The 19896-nt window shown below is 39.7% G+C and overlaps 2 protein-coding genes and 1 long non-coding RNA gene across 6 annotated transcripts in view; 1 reads left to right on the top strand and 2 right to left on the bottom strand.

Moving 5' to 3' along the window:
• Positions 1–2980: 2980 nt before the first annotated feature.
• Positions 2981–6627, bottom strand: LOC148887035 (uncharacterized). The gene is made up of 2 exons (XR_016117276.1): positions 5060–6627; positions 2981–3585 (listed from the first exon to the last, which is right to left on the bottom strand). It is a non-coding gene; the product is annotated as an uncharacterized LOC148887035 (long non-coding RNA).
• Positions 3133–19896, top strand: part of LOC148887033 (rho GTPase-activating protein 23-like) — a 40181-nt gene continuing 23417 nt past the window's right edge. Inside the window, exons 1-5 of one of the 4 annotated variants that reach the window (XM_089014679.1) lie at positions 3133–3227; positions 4631–4791; positions 10624–10799; positions 13940–14009; positions 18395–18444. In XM_089014679.1, coding sequence (XP_088870805.1) covers positions 10773–10799; positions 13940–14009; positions 18395–18444 — 147 coding nt within the window. In that variant the 5' untranslated portion in view covers positions 3133–3227; positions 4631–4791; positions 10624–10772. Of the gene's footprint in view, positions 3228–4630; positions 4792–10623; positions 10800–13939; positions 14010–18114; positions 18264–18345; positions 18445–19896 lie in introns of those variants that run through there. The other 3 variants (XM_089014680.1, XM_089014682.1, XM_089014681.1) reach the window with 3 other exon arrangements.
• Positions 7609–16146, bottom strand: adgra1a (adhesion G protein-coupled receptor A1a). The gene is made up of 6 exons (XM_089014689.1): positions 15762–16146; positions 12643–12770; positions 12440–12563; positions 10599–10750; positions 9208–9303; positions 7609–9117 (listed from the first exon to the last, which is right to left on the bottom strand). The coding sequence occupies exons 1-6, from the start codon at positions 15762–15764 to the stop codon at positions 7737–7739; spliced, it is 1884 nt and encodes a 627-aa protein (XP_088870815.1). The 5' UTR covers positions 15765–16146; the 3' UTR covers positions 7609–7736.

Genomic DNA, 19896 nt, shown 5'->3' with positions numbered 1-19896 from the left:
GCCCCTTCTTGTTTGCGATGGTGATGGACAGGCTGACAGACGATGTTAGACAACAATCTGCTTGGACCATGATGTTTGCAGATGACATCGTGATCTGTAGCGAGAACAGGGAACAGGTGGCGGAGAAACTAGAGGTGTGGAGGTATGCCCTGGAAAGGAGAGGAATGAAAATCAGTCGCAGCAAGACGGAATATATGTGTGTGAATGAGAGGGAGCCAAGTGCAAGAGTGATGCTACAGGGAGAAGAGATAAAGAAGGTGCAGGGTTTTAAGTACTTTTTTTTTTTTTTTTTTTTTTTTTTTTTTTTATTATTGGTGACGAGTCCGTACGTGACGTCACTAAAGGACCACCCCTGACCGTAAAATCACGGTCAATGTATTTTGCTGTACTTGTTTGGTCTGGGGACCTCGTGTTGCACCCAAAAGCCGCCAGAAGGCCAGAAGAGGGTGTCCAAGCGCCATATAAGGAATTTATCAGCCTGTGGAAACAGAGGTGGCCACAGGAGGTCGCCATTTTGTGCCTCTTTTTTTGGGTGACAGATTTTGCCCCAATGTTGCCTCAAAATGACACAAATAAATTCTTTAATCGATTGCAAACATGTATGCTTTCCTCTTCAGAACTATTTAAATCATATTCATAACTGGATGTATAACAAGAAAGCATATTCTCCAAATCTGAAGCCATTGTTTTGATTCACCAGTAATGCAAGACGTCTTGGTGTGACGTCACGAACTGGGGGCGGGACCTTCTGAAAATGCCCAATTTGCAGCTCAATTCTTTGCAGATTTTGGACACTTTAAGTCATTTTTATTGGTGTTTTGCATTTGACTAAAAATATCATACTGCACGTTTTGGGTATTTCAGATGCTATAAAACGTTTATCTGATGTCAGTTAAAAAACAAAAAAGTGATGTCGGTTGTCCTTTAAAACACCATGTAGACTTTAAAAGGGCTGTGTTGCTACGGCGGATGACCCAACGTATATTTACACCCCCCCCCCCCCCCCTGCCTTTTCACCGGGGTATTATATAACTCTACTTCGCGGATCTTCGTCTTTCCCGGGTGGTCCTGGTCCTCGTTAAGTGCGAAAAACGAAGGATTACTGTACTCATTGTGTGAACACTGGTGGGTGGGCGAGGCAACCCGGAAGTGAAGTCAAATCTCAACTGTTTGAAAAGGTTCGTGAAGTCGATGCCTTTGTTTCCAAGCATGAGTGCAAAATGAAAATACATGTGGTTTGTTGCTGAAATAAGAACCAATGAAGCCTCTGCCCGGTCTGCTCGAATAAGCAACGACAACAACATCCCGTTCATTCGTCGTCACTTGACTTAAAGAGCTATGTTTCCCCTTTTCCCTGTTGAGCACTCAAATCAGCTGCGGTCGGTTCGCACCTGACGACTGCAGAGTTGATGACAGTGACGACAAACCAACAAGGTACACACGCAGGTAAATGTGAACTTGCCTCTTATAAATTGCTCTTTTGAAGAATAATTTCAAGTTGGATAGTTTTAGGAATTTATACAAAATGCTGTACGTGATGATTTTAAAAACGGACAAAAAACGAGTCGGTTTTTTTGTCGTTAAAAAAAGGACCGTAGTGGAGATGCAGCTCTTCAGATAATTGATGGATCGAAAGAAATTGTTATAATTTCATATAAAGTATGAATATATGTCACTGCTTCTTATAGTGTTTAGGCCAACAGCGAATGCCTTTTCTGGTTCCCAATGATATTTTTGTGTTCTTTTCTCCCACAAAGGAGCCTTGTGCGTAATGGTTCGGCTACGTGTTATTTTTTTCACGTTTTCTAAAGTTGAGTGTTTAAAAGTCACCACTTGAGGGCAGCACACAACCGAATCATCGGTCATACCGACAACACACTCCTTTGTAGTTATTCATTTATTTATTTTGGATTTGGTTTAAATATTGAGTTTTTTTAATCTTGTGAACATGAAGCATTTTATATGTTTAAATTTAGATTGCTTATCTGTCATACAGTAGGCCCAATAAGATACTGTACTGTATTTTCCGGTGTATACGGCACACCGCTAATGAATGGTGTACAGTATTTTTCCATATAAAAGGGACACCGCACTATAAGGCGCACCAATGAACGAAAAACATGTTACAAATATAATATATACAATTTTAAAAGTATTCCAAATATAAGGCACACATTATAAGGCGCTAAAGTACTGGCTGGGCTTGCATTTTGTATTTCCCTGCATGGACCGTGCACTACTTCTACAGTGTAAAATGGAGTACTTGCCACACCTGTTGTGGATCAATATTACTTTACATCTAAGACACACGTGTTTATACGGCCCGGAAGAAAATGAAGGCTTTTAGTGCACCTTATACACCGGAAAATACTGTATATTTTTGTGTTGAGAACTACCGCTACTTGTGGTGCTTTAGTGAGGATTTTGGTATATTTGCAGTACCAGTGTGTTTGTATAAATGGCTTGATTGTAAAATATACAATCGACCTTAATTCACAACATTGTAAAATCACTGTTCTTGTGAATAATAATAATACAGTAACATTCAGTCCATGCCCCCTTAAAATTGAGCTGACTGGTGAAGCATCTGAAACTCCTTAAAAATGACATTTGTGATCAAATATTGATCAAATATCAATGTGTGCCCATGATCAATGTATGCCGTTCCCTGCCTACGACCCGAAAATGAGATAAGCTCCAGGGCGCCTTGCGACCTTTGTTTGGAGAAGTGAATTATAAGATGGATGGATGAATATGATTGTAGTTTTATAAATTTATGATTCCATCTGTATTATTCATTAAGGTGCTTCCGTCTATTTATTAGTAGGGATTTTTTTAAAGCACAGTTTAATTGTTAGATGTGTGTTACAACTCACGTTGATAGGTTGTAACAAATAACGTCATTATAGTTGACATTAATTTCCATCATCTGACAAAATGTATGTCTTTTATAGTGGACAAATAAGGCTAAGGACATGTCAACATTTAAGAACTCTATAATGCAAAAAACTTTCTTCAATGAAAAGTGTTGCTATGATGCGCAGTCTCCCTAACAAACAAAATCATATGAATAATTAAATGGCAGTAATGTACGTTGCAACAGACGGAACAGAAGAGTCGGCACGCTGGAGTTGTTGACAAATCTTCAGCTGGATGCAGTGGAGCGGAGGGTGGAGAAGTACAAAATCATTCACGGAGGCAAAGATCTTCGCAGGAGGAAGCATCGGGTAACATTGAATTTCTGTCTCTTTTGCGGTGGTTAAAAAAATGCTAGCTCTACAAGGTTTTAAGGTTGTATCAGTACATAATGTGTCTGTTTTCAGAATCAGAAAACCTTTATTCGTCCCACAACGGGGACATTTGCAGGTATATGCAATTGTTCAAAGTGGCGGTAACGCAGCCAAGTCTGGAAGCTTCTGGAGGGCTTTGAAATAGGTCATGTTCACATCAGGGATGTCAGCATAAATTTTTCTGACTCTGCTGCTGAAGTGGTTCAAGCCAGTGGCCCGTGGGTGGGTGGGTGTAGGAGAAGAGCGTTTGCGTGCATTGGGGGAGGGGAAGATTATGGTGGAGGACCAAAATTGCCTGTGTAGAAAAAAAAAATTAACTAAATAAACCAGAATATGAAAACTAGTAAATACCAGACAGATTTGGGTTTTTTTCAAAATGTGGTCTCCAGTGTAACACGTATCGTGGTCAGTACTCAGGAGTACAGTGATACATCGGTTTACGAACCCCTTGGCTTACGAACTTTTCAGTTCACGAACGTTAAATTTATGAAAATGTTACCTTGGCATACGAACTTTTTTGGGTACCCGGAGCTGCCTCAATGAGTGATGTGTCGTTTGCGAACGAGCCCGTTCTTTTAGCAACAAAATGGCAGTCGACTGTTTTTGTCCTCTATTCCCTGCCCCCAGTCTTCGGTTTAAGCCACGTGATTGGTCAAGAACGTAGCAGTGAGGGGGGGGGGTGGTTTAAACCAGGCAAACGATAGTGAGAGAGTTTCAACTTTGATAGTTCAAAGGCAGTGTAGACTGCAAGGTTAAAATATCCCATCAATCAGGCTACACAAACAGCCCGCACAAGCCATCTGTCCACTTGATGCAAAAAGCTATCAACCCAGCTAAACAAAACACAATTGATGTGGAACAAGGTAAAATGATGGCAGAGAAAGCATCTCCAAGGGATCATTCCTCAAGATGGTGGAAGAAGAAGGTTACGTTCCTCATCAAGTGTTTAATGCTGATGAAAGCGGCCATTCCATTCCATCAAGCCATCAACGGCCATCACAAAGGTCAATAAAACCACTTTATTATACAGTACAGTTTATTTCTTTAATTAAAATACCATAGCACATTTATTATACATAAAATAAGGTATGTTTTGTGTAGTTTTAAGGCTTAGAAAATAAGAAAGTAGAAAATGGTTTTATGGGGACCTGGGAACGGATTATTGTCATTTTAATGGTTTCCTATGGGAAATTATTTTTTGGGATACACACTTTTGTACTTACACACACTGTCTGGGAACTAATTAAGTTCGTAAGCCAAGGTATCACTGTATATGTGTGTGTTTCAAAGCATTGCCAACGAACCTAAATTCAAAACAGACCAATCTGTGTTTATTTTAGCGTACGGACAGAAGACACAGAAGAAGATGGTGCGCCACATCAAAATGCTTTTCAAGTCATCCCTCTGTAAAAAGTCAAGACGTTGAAGACACGCAGAGATTTTCATGTCATCATGGCACAAAAAACATCTCAAGTTCGTCGTTATTCACATCGGACTGAGGGTGAGCGATTTAATTTCTCTTCCATAGAAACAGTCACAGGGATGCATCTGGGCCTTTACGCAATTTACGTATTTTGACAGCCACTGGAGCAACTTTGTAACTCCACTACACCGACGCAAGTCTATTAACGATTAGCGCATATTGCTACATATTTTGCGTCACTTATGACTTCCTTCTGTTTAAAAAAACTGTTTGTTTTCCTTCAGAGGTAATAACTTTGGTCGTCTGCCATCTTGCATTCTTCGCGCTATCTAACCATAATCATCACCTTGCATTTGTTTTTGTGCGGTCGAAAGTCGTCGTCGAGGATATCTCGGGCTTTTTCGTGATCCGCCGGAAACTACCGAAAGGGCTAACAGAATGCAGTGCACGTACAGTCTTCATTTACCCATGGTGCATTGCATTATTGACATCGAACATGGCGGATATTCATTTACCCATGGTGCTTTGCATTATTTACATCGAACATGGTGGATGGTCGTAATATGGAGCGCCAGAACATGAGTAAAACTCATTTAAAAAGAAGCAGCAAGCAAACTTATTCTCGTTTTTTTTAAGAAACAATCGAATAAGTCTACGCAGGGTAGTTTCTTTGCAGCAAATTGCCGTTTATGTTCGAATTTAGTGGATAATGGGATGTTAGAGGTGTTGCAGCACATTGGAAATCTTCAGATTTTTTTAAAAATAGACACTAGTAAGTAATATTGTGCTAAGTCTCTGTAATACTGTATATTATCGAAATAGCACAGGATTAAGAAGAAAATTTGTTAATATATGAATTAATCATTTGACTTAAATTGAATCTTTGTAACTGCTTTATTTCCTGTGTATGATAGTTGTCCGTGTTAAGGGTTTTGTTACAGCTTCATCTGTTGTTAAAGTGCTATATATGTAATATGCAGTATGTAATATATGAATTAAAATTGTTTGTTTATATATTAGAAAAATAGATTTTACTCATAAGGGGGTTTCTTTTTTCATTTAGATATATGCTTCAATGAATGTGTTTTTGTTTATTTCAATCAGTTGTGTATACTTCTGCAGTGTATGGGGCCCCTTCAGTTTTCGAATTTGGCCCCCTTTTCAGACACAAGGGGGCCAACTTACCCCATTTTGCAACATTTCCCAGATGCATCCCTGCAGTCAGAACGATTCACAAATCGCAGCTTCCACCCCCCAAAAGAATCGATAGTTTAACCTTATTTCACACATCCTGTAACCTGACAACATGCCGTCCACCGTGTCGTCGCCTCAAAGGGTTCAAAGAAAACTCCCAATTGCAGTTTGTGTCACTCAAGTCATGATGTGATGCAAACATGGTGAGGCCGTTCGACTTGTTCTTGTTTTCTTGAAGACGTTTCATCCAAAAAGGTGTCATCGTTTCCAATTTTTTTCCAGCGTCAAGTCTTTTTATTGATACCTTGGTGGCTGATAGCAACAATATGGCAATGTTGTTGTTGTTGTTGTCGCATTGTGGCAAACCAGTTAGGTCAATTTTTCCCTTGGAATGACGCAATCATATGGGGGTCTTTAAAGTCCATATTTTTTCAGAAAATATTTTGATTTAAAATATTTTTTAAACATTTCTTTTCCAGTTTATTTATCAATGAAGCACCTCATTAACCAGGTGTAGTAATATTTCTTTAAAGTCCATATTTTTATTACAATTTATTTTTTAATGTTTTTTTTCTCTTTTTTTGCTTGTTTATTTATCGACGATTCCCTATTTACCAGGTGTAGTAATCCGTCTGTGGAAGCTCTCAGTCGTACAGGAATGGTCCATCGATGAAAAGGTTTCTTCAGCCGTCATCTGTACAAATTTGAAGGTGTCGGACGTTTCGCTTCTTATCCAAGAAGCTTCGTCAGCAAAGTTTCGTCAGCAGTTTGCTGACGAAGCTTCTTGGATAAGAAGAGAAACGTCCAACACCTTCTAAGAAGTACAGATGACGGCTGAAGAAACCTTTTCATTGACAGGCGTAGTAATTCTGCTTTATAGTCCATATATTTTCAGAAAATATTTTAATAAAAAATATTTTTTATTGATCCCCCCCCCCCCTTTTTTTTTTGCTTGTTTATTTATCAATAACTAACCTCATTAACCACGTATAGTAATCTTTCTTCATGGTCAATATTTTTTTAGAAAATATTTTGATTGACATTTATTTCTGAATGACTTTTTTTTTCCTTTTTGCTTGTTTATTTATCGACTCACCTCATCAACCAAGTGTAGCAATCTTTTGTTATACAGTAGTCAACATTTATTTAGAAAATATTTTGATTAAAATGTATTTTTTAATGTTTTTTTTCCTTTTATTTGCTTGTTTATTCATCAACGACACACCTATTAACCGCGTGTAGTAATCCTTCTTTGTAGTCCATATATTTTCAGAAAATATTTTTAAATGATTCCCCCCCCCCTTTTTTTCAAGGACTCGCCTCATTAACCAGGTGTATTAATCTTTCTTTAAAGTCCATATTTTTTCAGAAAATGTTTTTAATTTAATTTTAATGATTTTTTTTTTATTTTTTCTTGTGTATTCATCAATGACTCACTCCATTAACCAGGTGTAGTAATTTTTTTCTTTCTAGTCAAATGTTTCTTTCTCAAAATGTTTTGATTTAAATTTATTAATGATTTTGTTTCTTTTTTTTTTTGCTTGTTTATTTATCGTTGACTCACCTCATTAACCAGGTGTAGTCATATTTCTTTAAAGTCCGTATATTTTCAGAAAATATTTTGATTAAAAAAAATAATGTTTTTTTTCCACCTTTTTTTGCTTGTTTATTTATCGATGACTCACCTCATTAACCAGGTGTAGTAATATTTCCATATATTTTAATGAAACAATATTTTGTAATGATTTTTGGTCCTTTTGTTTTGATTGTTTGTTTATCCGTGACTCATCTCATGATCCAGGTGTAGTTAAAAGAGCAACTGCATATCCCTACACGGTGGTTTCGTTCTTCCAAGGTCCCGTCCGTATGTTCCCAGTTGTGTCGGAGCCAAACAGACTATCTTCCTGCAGGCTACGGTTTCTGCCAATCGTCACCCGCCGATTAATCGTAACATGTTGCCGAGGCAAAGTATTTCTTGGAAAAAATGTCGCCTCTTCCTCTTCACATTGTCTCTCCTTGTCCTTCTCTGCTATCTTCAACATATAGTCGGGTGTTTGGAAATCTCGGGAATACAACAAGTCGCGGGAATCTGGCATTTCGGAGCAAGACGTGGTCGCAAACTGGTCCGCCGACTTGTACGGGTGCCACTGGCAAGTAGCCGTCCCATGAGACGGCGGAAGGAGGCCGCGGCTTGATGCGAGAGAGTCTTGGATGTCGCGGCAAGACGTTTGGTGTCGTAAACTATGACGGGATGTCTGCTGCTGATCCAAGCGAGCGCTCGGGCGGGAAATTTGTAGATCCGCGTGCTGGTCGGTGGACGCCGCTGATCCCTCCAGGTAGTGTGCGGAGTGCGGGACTTCGAGCTGGGAGCTCCCCGGGCGAGGGCGATCGAATGAGTTGAACGACTTGGTTCTGTCAATCGGGCAACTCTGCGACGGCGCCGAAGGACGAGGGACTTTGTCGGAAAAAGCCAGGGGGCGTGACGGCGAGGGCGCCGGCTCCCCGAAAGGGGACGCCGGCGTCGCCGCGGCGGGTGTCGTCGCCGCCGCGCAGCAAGAAGCGGCGTGACGGGGGGTGACATTTTGCGACGGGGATGCGTCGTTACGATACAGGCTTTGCGCAAGCTGCGGGGAGAGAAGAGGTTTTTTGGCCGAGCGTAGGGAGTCGGGGTGGCGCCGCGCTTGATGGAGCTCCCGCCTCTGGCTTTGTCTCTCGCCGTGTCCCTCGGCGAGCTTGGATTTGGCCGGGCAACAAGCCCACCAACGGTGCCAAACGTCGTCACGTTTGGCACAGTGCTGGATGAGAAGAAAGAGTCCGAGAGTGACGCAGAATGCCCCGTAGAGACAGCTGAAGATCATGTCCCAGAAACGTCCAAGGGACACCGCCATGGCCCCCGACGCCCACGTCGAGAGAAATAAAAACAGGGTGAAAACGGTGGTCCACAGCTGCGATTTAAGCGAGTGCTCGTTGGAAAGCTCGGATTCGCCGGGAATCAATCCCGCGCGCTCGCCGGCAGATCCGTGTGCAGGCGACAACCGCTGCCGCTGCCGCTGCCGCTGCTCCTCCGTCACAACTCGCAGCTCGTATTTCCTCTCGGGATGGCGTCTCAGCCGGATGTATGTGCACAAAAAGTACACGAGCGTGATGAAGACCAAAAGACTCGCGGGGGCATAGAATCCTCCCAGGCTCGGTTCCCATGCCATCCAACAACTGTAAAGACAGACAGACAGACAGACAGACATCAACATAAGAAAGAAAAAATACATTTTGGGGGATTGTCCATTTATTCAAATGACTTACTACAGTGCGCCATCCCTGCTACCATAGTTTTCCATTCCAAAGGCTGCCGTGATTCCAACAATGAGGAGAGGTATCCCATTGCTTATAAGGTAGAATCTACACAAGTGATGAGGGGAAATAGAAAAAAAATGCATTCCATTTGAGGCCGTTTCATTTTTTCATATTCTCATTGTAAGCACGTCAATAAGTGTGCTGCCTTCAATGACCTGCTAGGAGTCATACCAATACTTTGCTTGGAAATTACAATCTACACTAAATCAACAACATTGTCCAATAACGGTAGAATTTATTCATTTATTCAGTCATTTATGCATTCATTTATTTACTAATTGACTAATATTTACTAACGCCAGAACATGAGTAAAACTCTAAACGACATTTAAAAAGAAGCAGTAAGCAAACATATTCTCTCTTTTTTTTTTTTTTTTTTTAAGAAACAATCGTATAAGTCTACGCAGGCAAATTGCTGTTTATGTCCGAATTTAGTGGATAATGTGAATGATGTTAGAGTTGTTGCAGCACATTGGAAATATTCAAAGATTTTTTTTTTTTTAAATAGACACTAGTAAGAAATATTGTCTGTTCTCGGTGTCTTCTCTGTAATAGTTGCTTGTTCTGTAGCCACAAAGGGACATAAGTCTTCTTGTGCCGGTCCCAAGCCCGGATAAATACAGAGGGTTGTGTCAGGAAGGGCATCCGATGTAAAAGCTGGGCCAAAACAAACATGCGGATCATACCTCTGAAGATGGAGGTCGCTGATTCGCTGTGGCGACCCCGTCAAGGGAAAAGCAGAAGATTCTTGTATTCATTTATTTATGTTTTCATTTAGTCATGTATTCATATATTCATTCATTCACGTATTCATTTATTCGGTTATTCATTCATTCATTTATTCATTTCTTCATTCATTTATTCATTCGTTTGTCTAATTAATGTATTTTTAATTTGGTTTATTTGTGTATTTATTTGCTTGTTTGTTTGTTCATTTCTTTGTTTATTTACTTGTTGCTATTTATGCATGTACGTATTTGTTTGTGTATTTACTTTTTTTGTTTTTCAATGTGTCCATTTTTTTCCTTATTTACTTGTTGCTATTTATGTGTTTATGTAAGTACAGTATTTGTTTTTTTGTGTACTTATTCTTTTATTTATTTGGTTTTTTAATTGGTTTATTTACTTGTTGCTATTTATTTATGTATGTACAGTATTTGTTTATTTCTCTATTCTTTTATTTATTGGGTTTTTTTTAATTTGTTCATTTAATTGTTAATTTACTTGCTGCTATTTACTTAATTTTATTTAATTGTATTTAATTTTATTGTATTTTTTTTTTAGTATTTTATTGTACTTTGTTGTATTTGTATTGTATTTTGTATTTTATTTTCTTTTACCTGAGAACCGTTGTTCTGCTTTCAGCCACGACGGGACCGTTTGAGCCTGAAGCCTTCAGAGGGTCTTTGGACACATCGTTACAGATGTTTCTGGCAGTAAATGTCAGCCATAGCATGGTTGACAAAGAAGCATACTGGAGGATAATTCCAACCTAAAGAGAGATGAAGATGTGAATGCAACAATCACTTCATCCTACAACGGTATGGATAGATATATATATATTTTTTTGGGGGGGAGGGGCATCTGTGTAGCGTATTTTCCTGATTATAAAGTGCACTTTGAATGAATGACATATTCTCAAAAAAATCCATATATAAGGCGCACTTGATTATGAGGCGCATGGTCAGCTTTTGAAGAAAAAAAAGAAGGCTTTTTGGTGCGCCTTATAGTGTGGAAAATACGGGACTATTACCGATTCATTTTAGTTTTGGAATACCTTCAACTACACAAGACAGTTTAATCTAAAATTAAACATTGTCAGATGTAAGATTATTGTTTTATTTTACGCGTCAATATGCACATTGTCGGTTTTGATGTGGCCACGATAAAACCCAGTGGTGGGGGCGATGATTTTAATCAATACACATTATCCAGCCATTTTCTGATCCTTTTACAGTATATTCATGGAAGAAGCAGGTATGCTGGATCCTAACCCCACCGTCTTCGGACTGAAGGCAACCCTGAACTGGTTGCAAGTCAATCGCAGGGTGACACATCGACGATCAACCATTGACGCTCACACTCGCACTTAAGGACAATTTTTTCTGTTAGCCTGCCATTCATATTTTTGGGATGTGGGGAGGAAAGCGGAATACCCAGAGAAAAGCCACGCAGGCATGGCAATAACATGCGACCGAACCCCTCCACTGTAAGGTTGACGTACGTTGGACCAATGATGATGGGCTGAGTCTTAATAAGTGTACTTTTGATGACTCTATGAGCCCCCAACCCCCTTTGGAACAACTCGCTCTAATATACTTTTGCATTTCCAATGCGATCAGAGCAGAGAGATCCGATCCCTTGATGGAGATTAAAATAATAGGCTTCATACCAAGGGCTCATTCCTTCAAGTGTCGCTTTAAAACAAAAAATCCCACAACGCCTGAAGCAGTCATCCTCATCAAGAGAAAAATGTCCTCTGACAGTATTGCAAATTCAAATTGACAACAACCAATTGAAAGAGGAGGACTGGTACCAGAGCCCAAGTTGTTGCCTTACGAACTTTTCGGTTTACAAACGTTAAATTTATGAACATTTGACCTTGACATACAAACTATTTTTCGGGATACACACGGAGCTGTCACAATGAGTGATGTGTCGTTCACGAACGAGCCCGCTCTCCTAACAAGAAAAATGGCAGCCGGCTTGTTTTGTTCCTCTATTCCCCGCCCCCAGTCTTCAGTTAAAACATCGACCATCACAAAGGTAAATAAAAAGACGTCATTATACAGTACAGTTTATTTATTTAATTTTAATACCCTAGCACATTTATTATACATAAAATAAGGTATATTTTGTGTAGTTTTTGGGCTTAGAAAATTAGAAAGTAGAAAATGGTGTTTTATGGGGACCTGGGAACGGATTATTCTCATTTTAATGGTTTCCTATGGGAAATAAATTTTGGGGATACACACTTTTCGCAATACAAGGGCATTGAAAATCCTACTGGACCCTTTGCACCCTGCCCACTACCTTTTCCAACTCCTCAGCGAGGCCCTATGGATCCATGTGCACCAAATCCAGCATTTTTGTTTTCTTTTTCGCCAATGTTTCAATCTGAGCTGCTGTAACAAATCGGTCATCCATGTTTGCGATAACAAAGTAGTGAAAAGCAACTTACAATCTGACACATAAAAGGAACGTTGATCTGATTAATGCCCCCGGCGAACACGCCGAACGTCAATCCCGTGTGAAACAAAAAGTTGAGGAGCGTGTGCCATCCCTTTCTGCTGATGCGGATCACGCTGGAGGAAAAAGACACAATGTAGTGGAAATAGAATCATCACAATCATTGCTTTCTTGAAAGAATGCCTTGATGGTCACCTGGAATGGATTAAGTAGGTCATGATGGAGACCAGCAGACACAGCAGCATGACAGCTGTGCAGGCATACACCACCGGATGCAAGTAATCCCCAGGATAGGGTGGGAAGGACAGCGCCCTCTTCAGATCCTGAAGTTGGATAGATTTAATATTTAAAGGACAAGTTGCGTCCATAATTTGTCAAATCACTTGACTTCTACTGAGCGTATCGGCATATTTTATGTTTTATGACTCGCGCTGAATATTCCGGAAGTCTTGTTTTTGAGTTGGTGACGAGTCCGTACGTGACGTCACGGAGGGAACGCCCCTGACCGAGAAAGCGACACACAATGCATTTTGGGTACTTTGTTTGGTCTGAAAACTTTGTGTTGATGGCGAAATTAGAAGGAAAAAACATATATTTACTATTACTATTTGATACTAGTTGACACAAATTCCCAGCAGACAAATCAGTCCATTTCCAACGGAGCTTGGGCGCCATCTTGTGCATTTTCTAAGCGTTACATTGGAATCCAAATGGCTCAAATTGATACGGAAGGACTTCTTTAATCGATTGCAAACATGTATGCTTTCCTCTTCAGAACTATTTGAATCATATTCACACCTGGATGAGTAACAAGAAAGCATCTTCTCCCAATCTGAAGCCGTTGTTTTGATTCTGGAGCAAGGCAGTTTGGGAAGGAGTATCCTGGCATGACGTCACCAACAAGGGGGTGGGACTTTTTGAATCTCCCCAGTTTCGTCCGAGCTCATTTTGTGGCAGTTTTGGGACACCTTAAGTCATTTTTATTGGTGTTTTGTATTTGACTAAAACTATCAGCCTGCGTGTTTTGGGTATTTTAGATGCTATAAATCGTTTTTCTGATGTCAGTTAGGAAACAAAAATGATTTCTGTTGTCCTTTAACTATGACATTTCATTTACAAACAGATCAGTGTCACTTTTCACACTCAATATAATCATCTAAGCATCCATTTCTTGCTTGAACCTGTCCCGGCTGACTTTGAACAAAATGTCAACGAACAACCTTAGACGGGTTGTCAGATAGCCCAAAACGGAGACTGACAAACAAACGTTCCCGTTCATATTCACACGATGTCTGAGCGGGCAATAGAATCAATGCGTCATGTCTGTTTTGGGCCTCAGCTGGCACGGGAGGCGTTTCCCTCCAGCAGGCTCACCGTTACGCATTTACCTAGCAAGCCCGCTATATGTTTAACAAGTGCCAAGCTGCCTACTCTCTCGTCAGATTATTTGCCTCGCTCTAAATATTTTCCCTCTTTTTTTTCTTCTTTCAAGAATCATTCGGAACCGCAATCCAATGGAAGAACTGGAAATGTGCATATTCAAACAATGCCCAACCCTACCAGTAAGTTTGTTCCGTGATCTCTATACCGTATACTGTTGGTGATTGATAAGATAGTAGGGTGATATTTCACCACAGCATTTGCTGTGATTAGCATGCTACATTAATTTCTTTGGGTCGATTGCGTCAAAGTAGCAATATAGAAAATGAACAATTGGCAGGCACCTGTGCGCACAGGTAGTAGATCATCCTTGCTCCATCCATTTCTTGGAACTTTTATAAATGTGACCCATTGTTTTGTTTGCCTTTCAAGAGAAGCGACTTCGATGCATGCATATTTCAAGATAAGTGAAGGGAGGGATCGCAAGCAAAGTCTCTGTATTTACGACGCGGACTACTCGGGTCTTGGTGTATTTTAGAGACGTCATGTTTTCCACCTCCTCTTTTCTGTTCTCTCTGGGACATCATGTGCCCTCATAACGCTTCGGCGAGCAACTCATCTATTAGACAAAGCATGACTGATTCAAAGCTCAAAAAAAAAAAACAAGACACTAAACGGTACACCCTGCTGCACATTGTGTCATGATGTCACTATTTGAAAAAAAAAAACTTTTCTTTTGTGCCTGCATGTGATCACAAGTTTGCAAACACATAATTCAAAGACACTATTGTGGAAATGACTCACTGTAAATTCTATTACCCATCAAAAAAGGATATATTGTGAAATAATCATGATATATATATATATATATATATATATATATATATATATATATATATATATATATATATATATATATATATATGTGTGTGTGTGTGTGTGTGTGTGTGTGTGTGTGTGTGTGTGTGTGTGTGTGTGTGTGTGTGTGTGTATATGTGTGTGTGTGTATATGTATATATGTGTGTGTGTGTATATGTATATATATATGTGTGTGTGTGTATATGTATATATATATATATATATATGTGTGTGTGTGTATATATATATATATATATGTATATGTATACATTTATGATATCTGTGCATGTATGCATACATGCACGTATGCATGTATGCATACGTGCATGTATGATATCTGTGCATGTATGCATACATGCATACGTGCATGTATGCATACATGCACAGATATCATAAATGTATGCATGCATGTGGGATATCTGTGCACACCTGATATCTGTGCATGCATGTATATGTGTGTGTGTATACACACACATCGGTGGATATCATGACCCAGCAGTGGCAAGAATATGCACCGATTAAATATTTTATAGCGTACCCAAAAATCGTCAAATGCAAAATGATAACTATTACACACCAGCATCATGATGGACATTAATTTGATATCGTGACGTTTGATTAATTGGCAGCAGTGAGGCAAGGATGACTCCCACTAAAGCAACAAACAAACTTTCTGTGCACTCAGCCCTCCCAACAATGTTATTTATAACCAACAATGTTCATTCACTTATTTATTGTATAGGTAACTCGCCCTATCTATATTTAGTCCAAACAAAATACACATAAATGTTAATTACATCACATTTTGCTACATATTTAATTACTTACTGCGTGCTGGTATATCAATGTCCTGCATTCTAAACAATTAAGAAGAAAGCCTTCAATGGTTCCACATTGTGTGGGGACATTTGCAATATGAGTTTTTTTTAATTATTTGGGCTTAACCCGCACCAATGGCATTTTGTCGACTTTTTTAATATTCTATGGAATTAATTGAAATTCAACACGTTCATGTTGTAGAGTAGACTATGAAAAGGTGGAGCGACATTATTAACGGTCCAATGAAAAAGACTTACCATTTGACGGCCGGGAGTCGCACTTGTCAAACTTTGGGGTCGTTTCAACAGATTGTATATCTTTCAAGGTCGAAACTGATATATTTGTATTTGCATGGCGTCGGGATAGGGTGTCCGAATCACGGCGGTCACGCTGCGACTCGGTGATTTGCGGGAGCCTTCATCTGCGTGGCCTCAACCGGCCGCGGCGAGTCCTCTCTGCTGACGTCAATGGGCCGAACCTTAACGGAGGGGATGAGGAAGCTCTGTCTGTTGATTTATGATCATTTTAACCGTGCGCTGTGAACATATATACATTGACGAATCCAACCGACCATTAGACGCGGTGTAAAGTAACCGGGCGTCGCGCGCAATGCCCGAATTGAGGTCAGTGAAGATAGCGTGATGTCCCCTGCTATGACGTCGAAGCAAGAATGATGATGCTCGACCTCAGCTGACAGACACATATCCAAAACAAGTTTAGTCAACGTGTTTACTGAGTCTCGATTACTTTATAACACCTCCCCCACACAACTATTTCTTCAACATTTTATCGATATACGTCACAAGGTATTCACTGTTAGTCTCTCTAAATAATGTGAATTCGTGAAGAAGAAATTATTCTTTCTCTCTCTCTCTTAATCCGTTTTTTTCAAACGTTTAATACCTTAAATGCGTAAGTGAAATGAACTACTGTGTATATGTGATCCTCTCACAACGGTGACATACAGTAGATTACAAACAATAAGATAAATATTCAAATACAAGCATCTACCGTTTATATGGCAGGAGTGTAATTAATGAATTAAATATTTTGTTAAAGTGTTAAATGTACTAAATACTGTCCAAAATGAGGAAAATCCTGCTAAATTCGTTTTTTTGGGGGGGTTAATGAGTGATGGCAGTCTTTTGCCGACTCTCATTTAATTTCGATATAAATGTTTATGGATAACTCTGAACATAACACCCCAGCTGCTGTTTTCTTGAAATTTTTTTCCGCTCGGAAAAAAAAACTGTTTTGGTTTAATTGTGTTTTTGACATCGCAGTTTTTTTTTCAATGATATATCTCCCTCTGCTTTGTTTTTATTGTACAGAGCATTTAAACAGGCAAGCGTTCACTTTTTACGTCCGCCGTTGGATAAAATAGTGCAAAGTGTTATTGTACACTAGATGGCGGCATTTATCTTCCTGTCATTACTCTCTGATCGACAAACGCTGCGCCGACTTGACAAACTTAAAAACTATTCAATCGACATCACTCCTATTCAACTCCAAATACATATACAGTACAATATATTTTGTTGATATGACGGGTGGGCTGGGGGAACTGTCAACCAAAACATAAACATTTTTTTTTTTTTGGGGGGGGGGGGGTCGTTTAGGAAATGAACCACAGTCCACAAGGAAGGAAATACAGTAAAGTCTCGTTATATCGATATCGGTTATATCGATATTTTTTCGGCCTCCCTTGAATATCGATATAACGAGACTTTACTGTAAATCTTTTTGAGGGGGTAGCATGCATGGATGGACATTTATAGTTGAGATGTGCCTTTCTGGCCATTTCTCTTGTTGTCGGGTGGGAGTTTCCAGCTATACAGCTGAAAGGGAAACGCCACAGGATGTCCTTTTCCACATTCCATGAGGATACAATAATACTGTGTACGAGGTCGACTTTATCACGTTGTTGTTGCTATTTTTTGGGGGGGGTTGGAGGTCATTTTTTTGGAACACATTTATGTTGCTTCTTACCACAAACCCACTTCATATAAACCGTGCAATAAAAGTCCATCCGTTGTTCAGATAATCCTTAAGAAACCAGTTTTCGGTCAATGAGATGCGACAGTTTCCCAAAAAGTAAAACATATTTGAAATTTAGTTCTGCATAAGTTCCAAATGCATCCAAATAAGACCAAGAGATTTCCATCACATTAACTGCTACGTCAACCTATTTTACATAATGACCCAGAATGTACTAGATTAATTATACACCCTGTATGATTAAATACCTATTTTTGTTTTAAATGAAAAGAACAAGGGATGTTTGCTTTTATACAAATATAATTACGGGTCAATATCACACAACATAACTAACACCGTGCTACGGCTCAGAAAGGAACAATAAGAATGTATTTTTCTTGATTGACATGAGGAGTCTATGAAGCTTTGCGAGTGCGAATGTGACAGCTGGGAATCCCACTTTACTATCACGTCACATGGTACGTGCACTCGATCCCCCTGATCCTTCCCCTCATCCTGTTCTCTCACTAATGCTGTCTACAGCACGGGAGAGAGGAGAGAAAAAAAAGCAGGAGGGATTTAGATGAGGTAAAAAAAAGGCAGCACAGACAAAGCGAGAGGCGAAGGAAAAGGGACCCATGACGGGAACACGGAAGCTATATATCAATAAAACGGATACATTTTAGGGAACGATTGAAACAGTTCAGTTTTCGACTTCAATGGCATCAAATGATTGAGAGCAAAATAGCACATCGGATGGGAGAGAAGAGGAGAAAAAAAATGTAAGTTAAGGAAGAGAAGGAAGTCGTCATGTGAGTTGACAAGTATAGCTCATTTGCGGTGTGTGTGTGTGTGTGTGTGAAGACCTCCCCACCCTGTCAAGAGGTAAAACCTCCTCTTCCACTTTAACAAGCTTGCGACGGCTGGAAGACACCCCAAGTCTCGCCCAACATCATGGAACAGGTGAGCCATAACTTAGACATATTTGACTTGACATTTGTACACACACATACATGCATGCTGTTAAATATTGCGGTGAAAATGATGAATGGCGCTCTATGTCAGGGGTGTCAAACTTATTTTTGTCGTGGGCCACGTTGTTGTTACGCTTTGCCTTATAAATATTGGGAATCTATCGAAATGGTGAATCACTTTCACATATTACATACGTACCATCGGACAAATGAATGAATAACTCGTTTTAAGTCATAATAATTGGTGTCGTTGTGGCTTAAATTTGACAATTTTAAATTTAGCTTCAGACGTTAGCAAGCATGATGGAACTTGACATGCCTGATTTGCTTTTGCGGTCCACATAAAATGCTGCGGCTGGCCGGATTTGGCCCGCGGGTCTTGACTTTGACACCTGTTTTCTGTGCGATGCCTTTAACGGCTTACATTACCAAAAAAAAGTCATAATTTCTGAAAAGCAATGATATCTATGTTAAGCCCAGTAGTCTACATACGACATTCTGACTAATGTTGCGCTTGTGCGATTGAAATTAAACTATGTCGTGGGCGGCCATTTTGCAACACTTGCCGTCGACTAAATATGACATCATGACCAATCGCAGCGCAACCTTTTCCTGGGTTTGAGCCAGTCCGTTGTCAAGTCTCTTGCCACCAATCTTGTACACTGTGTCACTTAGCGTTCTAAAGATTTATATAACGGAACAGAAGAGAATTGTACACAATCATTTGCACGGATGTGCTAAAACTTTTGCATTAGCCCTTATTAGTCTCGCAGTGGAGAAGTTTAAATTTCACAGCAGCAAAGTTATGGAAGGAAGAGGAAAGGAAGAAGTAGAAAAACAAAATACAGAATCTGCTGGAAAGGCAGCCACTGTCTTGAAGTCAAAAGAACAAAAAAAAAAAAAACAAAATAATAGGTCAACACAAAGACAAAATTCAATCTTTGCAACATCTTTGTTGTATGAAGCAGTTCTAGATGGAAGAGGAGAGGATCAATGTGTCCTTCTCACCAGTGGATCAGAGACGTCGTCGTGAAATGTGCACATATGCCGCAAGCTAAATGTTGAAAGCAAACACGAAGCTGTAGCATCCATTGACGAAAGAAATTGTCTCAAATCTCCTGTCTCACGTAAATCCGCTTCAATTCCAAGCCGCGACAGTTCCACATACGCATCGTCGCTCTGCGCTGACGCACCTTTCTTCTCATCACGGGCTCCTCAAGCCACGCATGCATCCAAATACAGTGATACCTCAGTTTGCGAACTTAATTTGTTCCCAGAAAGTGTGTGTAAGTCAAAAAGTTCATCTTCCGAACATTTATTTCCCATAAGAAACCATTAAAAATGAGAATAATCCATTCCCAAGTCCCCATAAAAGAAATTTCCACTAAATAACCCTTAAAACTACACAAAATCTACCTTATTTTATGTATAATAAATGTTT

Source organism: Hippocampus bargibanti, linkage group LG15 (genome assembly GCF_051943395.1).
Source record: "Hippocampus bargibanti isolate YZ-2025 linkage group LG15, ASM5194339v1, whole genome shotgun sequence".
NCBI classification, from domain to species: Eukaryota; Metazoa; Chordata; class Actinopteri; order Syngnathiformes; family Syngnathidae; genus Hippocampus; species Hippocampus bargibanti.
This window is presented reverse-complemented; position numbering and strand designations above follow the sequence as displayed.

What these genes read in the sequence shown, in the direction of transcription:
- adgra1a (XM_089014689.1), bottom strand. An exon ending in TTCCTTTTATGTGTCAGATT is followed by an intron (nt 10,751 to 12,439) that starts GTAAGTTGCTTT and finishes ATCTCTCTTTAG; the next exon opens with GTTGGAATTATCCTCCAGTA. An exon ending in AGCAGGGATGGCGCACTGTA is followed by an intron (nt 9,118 to 9,207) that starts GTAAGTCATTTG and finishes CTGTCTTTACAG; the next exon opens with TTGTTGGATGGCATGGGAAC.